The 7,756-nt window shown below is 44.8% G+C and overlaps 1 protein-coding gene across 1 annotated transcript in view; it reads left to right on the top strand.

Moving 5' to 3' along the window:
• The first annotated feature begins 364 nt into the window (after positions 1 to 364).
• The window catches only part of adcy6b (adenylate cyclase 6b), a 69,042-nt gene continuing 61,650 nt past the window's right edge, over positions 365 to 7,756 (top strand). Inside the window, exons 1-3 of the mRNA XM_072697498.1 lie at positions 365 to 548; positions 3,345 to 3,551; positions 4,543 to 5,431. Coding sequence (XP_072553599.1) covers positions 4,544 to 5,431 — 888 coding nt within the window. The 5' untranslated portion in view covers positions 365 to 548; positions 3,345 to 3,551; position 4,543. The remainder of the gene's footprint in view (positions 549 to 3,344; positions 3,552 to 4,542; positions 5,432 to 7,756) is intronic.

The raw sequence follows: 7,756 nt of genomic DNA, 5'->3' as shown, positions 1-7,756 counted from the left end.
GCTTTATATATATATATATATAGTTTGTCTTGCTGTGTAAATGTAGCTATGTATTTTATTCATGTGTTTATTCATGTATGAAAAATGATGACCACTACATTGACAGGTTTTGGGACACACACACACACACACACACACACACATATATAGTTTATATATATATAAACTATAAACACTAGTCTGTGATCGTCTCTGGGCTCTGATCGTCCATCACATACAGACGTCCGCCTGTAGGTGGCCTCCCGGGTCTGGTCCATGTTTTAGAGAGAGAGAGAGCGAGAGAGAGAGAGAGAGAGAGAGAGAGAGAGGAGAGAGAGAGAGAGAGAGAGAGAGAGAGCGAGAGAGAGCGAGAGAGAGAGACGGGACTGCACACTGCAAAATCACAACCAGAGGATATCGCTCTCTCTCTTTTTCTCTGTTGATTTGTGTACGTGTGTGTATGTGTGTGTGTGTGTGTGTGTGTGTGTGTCCTGCGGAGAAAACACACACTGTGAATGTGTGTAAAACAGGCATGAACCCGCTGAGCTGCTGAAGAGAACTGCTACTCGGTGAGTACTACAGCATTTACCCTCGACAGAGCTTACACTCCTACTGTAGTAATGTAGATGTATGTGCATGTATGTGTGTGTGTGTGTGTGTGTGTGTCTGTGTAGGCAGTGTGTGCGCGCGCTTGGTTTGCAGTAGGCTACAGCGTGTTATTGGTAAGCAGCCCAGGGCAGCGCTGTCAGAAACCTTAGCCAGCCTATCACATTACCCTTATTACATGTTAACAAAGGCTCAGCAGCCCCAAACACACCGTAGAGCTGAACACACCGGGAAGACGTGCTTTCTGAGGGCACACACTGCTGCAGAGCTTTCAGGATGGTTCACTTCAAGTCGAGGCATCTCGATTTTGCAGGTCACAGCAGTGTCCGCTGGTTTCTGGAGGTGTTAAGCTGAAGACTAAGATGGATAGGGAGCAAGGGTGTAAGTGCATTGGCTCCAAGTTTGGAGTTTGGAGCACAGGGAGCACAGGGAGCCTATCTAGTGTAGTGTGTGTCATCTCGTTTTAGTGTCCTTTAAAACTTAAGCTTACTCCAAAGACTGGTTTCAGTCTGTGCTAAACTATAGACCCTCAGTCTACTCAGTCTGTTCAGGCTGAAGTCCACTTAGTCAAGGCTGCGTTGTGTATGGGACAGCAGCCTTGGACTGTAGCGACTGAATGGAGGCTACTAATCGCTACTGTGCTCCTCTTGTACTTTCCTCGCTCTCTGTAAAGTCTCCCAAGTTATCCCCATGTGTGTTTTGGCGTAGACTTTCGGTCCATCATGGTCGCCTGTGTTATGGTGCTGTGTAATTTGAGCTGCAGGGCGTGTGTGTGTGTGTGTGTGTGTGTGTGTGTGTGTGTGTGTGTGTGTGTGTGTGTGTGTGTATCTTCACATTGAGAGGAGTACTAACTGGCTCTGCTACACTTCAGGACTGTAGGCTATACAGCTGTACATAATAGGGCTGATGGCTTTTTTTTTTAAAGGAATAGTTCAACGACATATCAAATATGCACCATTTCCTCCTCATCACAAACACAGTCGACTGGCCGGACAATTTTTAGTGTCCAAAGTTGTCCAAAGTTTGCTTCTGTACTTTTTGGAGTGATGCTAAGAAGCTAATGTCATAGAACTCTATGTAACCGAATGGTTTTACGGTCACAGGCTTCTATATCCTTTTAGCTACATAAGCAGGGTAGCTTCTCTAATGTAAATCATGTAACTTTACATGATTTAAATGTGACCGGTTTTTGGAAATGGACATAAATGCTATTTGAACATTAGAAGTTATTGTCAAAAGAAGTCACATTTTTGTCTGGGTACAGTTCAACTTTTCAACAAACATTATATGCACAAATATGCAAATATGTACAATGTCTCCAAGTAAATAGAACATATTTCCTTAACACAAGATTATTTACTTTAGGCAGTGACTGTGTAAATGTATTTTATTTATGTGGACAAAAGTATTGGGACACCTGCACATCCATCATTACTCCTGAAATCAGGGGTATTAATAAAGAGTTTATTCTCCTTTTGTTGGAGTGACTGTCTCTACTGTCCAGGGAGGAAGGCTTTCTACTAGATTTTGGAGTATTGCCCAGAGGCTTTCATTGCATTCAGCAACACAATCATCATCCCACCTCATCCCAAATTCCCTAACTCATCCCAAAAGTACTGGATGGAGCACCAACCATCATTCCAGAGAACACAGTTCCACTGCTCCACAGCTCCAATGCTGGGGGGCTTTATACTCCTCTAGCTCACACCTGGCATTAGGCAGCATGGTGCCAATAGGTTCATCAGGGTTAACTGCTCCAGAGAGTCCTATTCTATTGGCAGTACTTCTCTACAGGGACTACACAAGTTTAGCTGCATGTGTTCTGCATGTGTTCGTTAGAAGGGGTGTCCACAAACTTTTGGACATACAGTGTATTTTAATAAATAAATTCAGCGCACTGCGTTGATATGGGTGAAATTAGACTGGACAGCATCTTTGCCTCTCTGTGGCTGAAAGGCATGTAGGCATGTGTTGATCCCTCTTGTGCCGCCACAACAGCTTTGACCTGTCGAGGCACTGACTCTACAAGACCTCTGAAGGTGTACTGTGGTATCTGGCACCAGGAGATTAGCAGCAGATCCTTTAGGTCCTGGAAGTTGTGAGGTGGGGCCTCTAAGGATCTCATCAATGAGCCTAGGGTGCCCATGACTCGGTCGCTGATTCTGGACCACCGGTTGTCCTTGGTAGGTACTGAACACTGCACACTGGGAACACTCCACAAGACCTGCTTGAGGTTTTTCTGGAGATGCTGTGACCCAGTTCTGAACTGTGTCTAGCCATCACAGTTTGACCTCTTGACCCTCTCAGATCCTTGAACCTACCCATTTTTTCTGCTTCCAGCACATCAGCTTCAGGAACTGTCTGTTCACTTGCTGCCTAATGTGTGTGCATCCCACCCCCTTGACAGGTGCCATTAGGTATTAATGTTATGGCTGATCTGTTAAAAAATAAGAAAATCTTCAAGGGCACGCAGGGCTTTGTTTCCATGCTGGCTCCAAAGGGCAAAAAAATCTGTGCTTTGAGATGCACTGATACTCACTCAGGTCTTTGGATGTCAAAGCCACTGCAAGTGATCTGTGTCCTTCTGCTGACTGTGTGCAATTCATTGGTGTGTTAAGGCTAGGGGAGCATTTTTTTACCCTCCTGCTTGAGTCTAGCCTTGCAGTGATAGTGACTTGCAGTGTTTACTCATAACACACACCAGATCTAATCATGTGTTCTTGTACTGTGTCTCGGTGTCGCTCTGTTTGTACGAACAGATTCGGACTGCTCAGGGATGCAGACGTCTTGGTGCTCGTCAAGATCGTGTGACTGAAAGTGTGCTGAAGTGGGTGTCGTGGACCTCTCAGTCACACCCAGTGTGTGTGTTCAGGGCAATTGCTGCTGCTGTTAGCTCTGCACACTGGTTTAAATGCTGGGCCTGGCTGTGGAGAGCAGCACTGCAACACCAGGAGGAAGCCACACAGGTAACGTGACCTCGATGTGTGAGAACACAAATGCGAGTACCAGTGGTTATTAGATCATTTTGGACTTGTTCTAATGTTCTAACTCTTAGAACGTGTTGCTGGTTCTCCTTTTGGTCTTTTGTTGACTCACAGGGCTTGTTAATATGTATTCTTCACTATTACTGCATGAATTATTAGTAGTATTTATAGTATTATTAGTATTTATAGCTGCATGTGTATTGGTTCCAGAAATTCAATGACTCCTGAGTGGCACAGCTGTCTAAGTGCTGGCTCTCTCATTGGTTAGATCACCAGGTCAAGGTTCTAAACTTAAATTCATACCGTATTTTGCATTTGCATCTTTTGCATGTTTCTAATTTTACCCCACTTTCTGACCCAATTTGGTTAATTGGGTTAATTACCCAATCCCCGTCCGTGTGAATTCTCCCTGTCACTAGCAATGCCCCCAACAATAGTGGTGAAGACTAGCACATGTCTCCTCCGGTACATGTGTAGCTCCCCAAGTTCCGATACAACAGCTAACAGACGCCTGTGCTGACCAACATCGCACTAGGAGTGATGTGGGGAGGAAGGGAAGTGCCGTCAACCAACATGACCTGGGATGACTGCATGATTATTTTCTGGGAGACTACAAACGCCGAGTGGCACAGCTGTCTATGCGCTGGCCATATATTGGCCTCCCTCTCTATGAATAGGAATGATGGCCCTCCCTCTCCCCTCATCATTCAGTGCGGTGGTAGCCAGTAAGAGTGTTAGCTCCCTTAAAAGTATTGGCAGTTAGTGAGGAGAGGATGCGGTTGGCTGGCTTCAACTAAATGAACTAGTATCCTGCATCATCACCTTGTTCTGATAGGATTAAACTGGACCATGAGTCAATAAAAAACACACTCTAAAATTATCATTAATAACTATCTACGAAAACATGAAGCTGGGGTCGGTAACATTGCCGTGATCTCCATATTGCCATCCTCACCTCCTCCATTTCTTGCAGGATGTCTTGGGTCAGTGGCTTTTTAGTCGCCAGAGCGGATGACCACAAAACGGCGTGGGGTGAACGCAATGGCCGCAAGTGGCGGCGCAAGAGGGGCTCGTCACTCTGGAGCCCTCGCTACATGAGCTGCCTGCGCGACCCAGAGGGCGCTGACGGTCCGTCCCAAGCCGTCCAGCCGCACTCGCACGGAGGGACCGGGGCCGGTGGCAGCAACTTCAGCACTCGGTGCGTGTGGCAGGAGGACCACTATGTCGGTTCCAGGGCGGTCGACCTGGCCTTTGAGGACGGCGAGTCCAAGAGGATGAAGGAGGAAGAGGAGGACGGTGAAGGTGAGGAAGAGGAGAAGCGAGGGTTGGCGGCCAGGGCTGTTTTAGGGTGCCTGCGACAACTGGCCCACGTTTTCCAGTCCAAACAGTTCCGCTCGGCCAAACTAGAGAGGCTCTATCAGCGCTACTTCTTTAGACTGAACCAAAGCTCCTTGACCATGCTGATGGGGGTGCTGGTGCTTGTGTGTGGGGTCATGCTGGCCTTTCACTGTGTCCATGGCCACCCAGATGTGGCCTACGTCTCGGTGCTCTCGGTGGCCATGGCCCTTTTCCTGGCCATGATGGTGGTGTGCAACCGCAACGGCTTCCACCAGGACTACATGTGGATTGTGAGTTACCTGGTGATGTCCGTGCTGGTGGTAGTGCAGGTGTTCGGGGTGCTCATGGTGAACCCCCGTAGCGCCTCTGAGGGAGTATGGTGGTCCATCTTCTTCGTCTACATCATCTACACGCTGCTGCCGGTGCGCATGAGGGCGGCAGTGCTGAGCGGAGTTGTGCTCTCCTCCATCCACCTCATCACGTCCTGGAGACTCAACCAGGAAGACGACTTCCTCTGGAAGCAGGTAAGGAATGGGTTGTGGGGAGTGTGTGTATGTGTGTGTGTGTAAGAGAGAGAGTAAGAATGTGATATAAATCGAATCAGTCATGTATAGTTAAAGGCTAGGGGTGTGTACGATATTTTACAGGAGGCACAGCCATCTTTCCTGTCTGTCAGGCAATGGCTTATTATCATTAGGTCATATTAATGGTTATTGAGGTCTGCTACAAGTACTTGCCAGACTTTTCCAGACATGCTTCCAACCTGCTTTCTTCTCTGAACATATTAAAATGAGCCTTAACATGAGCCAATGTTAATGCTACCAACTATCAGTTAAAGGGCCCATACCCACATTTTCCTGGTATTTTATTCTTTTCCATGTAACATTTGTCAGGGTTTCATATTCCAAATATAGTCATAATTCATGTACAGTGTTTAGCCCTTGACTATTCCTAACCTTTCTTTTTCACTTAGAACACAGGGATTCACACTGAGGGATGTAAGAGTTGTGATGAAAACAGTAGCTCGTAGTTTGGCAGTGTTGGTTTAGTTTCAAATATGCTTGAACATGAGACCACCATTCCAAAAAGAAACCCCCTTAATTATAAAAGAAGAGGGTTTATGGATGTGTACATATTTATATATATATATCTATATATATAAAAGTCACTTTAACTAACAAGGCTAACTTAGTGACTGGTTTTCTATCTGTACTAAAGCCTCAGTTTTTGGTTTAACACCATAGGCTACTTAAAGGGCAGTATTATCTATCCCATCAAGCTTTTTATTTAAAAATATAAATAAAGTGAGTCACTTTTTTTCCTGATCTGGGGGCTATAAGGGGTCTATAACTACTAAGACTAACTAACTGACTGTTTTTCTAGGTGTGCAAAAATGTCATAGGCTCTTATATCATCAAACTCTTTATCATGATCTGGGGCCTATATAAGTATGCTATGATATGCTAACTAAGTGACTGGTTTGTAGCTGTGCTAGATTATTGGGGGGGAGGGGGGGTTCTGCCACATCACACTCCTATTTTGTGAGGAGAATCTGGTTTTCCATGCTATGAGCCTTTAAAGTTACTTTAACTAACAAGGCTAACTTAGTGACTGTTTTTCTAGCAGTACTAAAACGTCAGTCTAAAGGTCAAGGCCTTTGGCTACCTAAATGGGGGTTACTCTGGCATTGGTGTGTGTGGGGGGGTGTTACTCTGACCTTTTGGGTTCCATAATTTATTAGAACTACATATCTGGCATTATTTTGTCCATCATACAGTCTCAGTAACCGCATGAGCCTGAGTCTATTTGAGATTGCGTAACAGCACAGCAAGCTGATTTTAGCTCGGGAGAAGTAAGATGTCTACAGTACGTACTCTGTCCAGTCTTGAGTTCGGTGTTGCAGCCGGTTTAATTGTGTTGATTGCGTTATCCTTAATGTACAGGAATGCTTTGACGTCCAGCAGTTATTTGGAACGTTAGTGTTACATAATCTTATCACAGTGAAAGTTCAGTGACCTCGAGTCGTGCAAGTCAATGTTATGTCGGTGTATGGAAGTCAGCGATGTGACACACTTTACATTCTTTCCCATTTTCATGGTTAAAATTAATGTAGCTCCTCTTTCAGAGCTTAGCGGCAGCGGTGGGGTAGAGTCCGCCGGCCTGTTGAGCAGACGTCATGGTGACAGATAACATAATGCTGCTCGCAGTCTGCCTACACAATGCAGCTAGTGCATTCACTAGCAGACAGTGAGCTTAAAACTGCTGAGAAATGGAGACGTCCTACTAAATAAAGAGTAATAAAGAGTCCTGGCACAGAGGAACGTCTGTTCTGGTAACGTGTTTAATTTACGTGACGCATTAGTGCAAAAAATCTGCTGTAAATCAGCTGCATGTCAGCTGTTGACCAAGTTGCTAACGTACAGAAACTAGAGGAATGCTACAATGGTGAATACTTGAGTCCCATAAGGACCAGTTCACTGGCACCTCCAGATCTTGCAAAAAGCAAAATAAGCACACCTCACTTTGGACTTAGTTCTGTATTAAAGGGCCTATATCATGACCTTTATTTATTTATTTATTTATTTATTTATTTATTTATTTGTATTAATTAATTAATTTATTTGTAAGAGTTTTGTGTAGCAAGTAAACATTGTTAACGGTTTACCCCACTCTCCAGTTCATAGTGTCCATAAATGAAAATTAAACTTTAATAAATGTATTATTTTTGTGATTTCACAAAACCAACACATTTGTATACCAGCCTGTTTAGCCTGGTTGGGGCATAAAATGCTCAGATTTGGTTTACAGCCCTATTATTTTATTTTATTCCATACAATCCACTGACTTCC

Source organism: Salminus brasiliensis, chromosome 14 (assembly GCF_030463535.1).
Source record: "Salminus brasiliensis chromosome 14, fSalBra1.hap2, whole genome shotgun sequence".
In the NCBI taxonomy this organism is placed as follows: domain Eukaryota; kingdom Metazoa; phylum Chordata; class Actinopteri; order Characiformes; family Bryconidae; genus Salminus; species Salminus brasiliensis.
The sequence above is the reverse complement of the archived record's forward strand: the minus strand, read 5'-3'. Positions and strand labels throughout refer to the sequence as shown.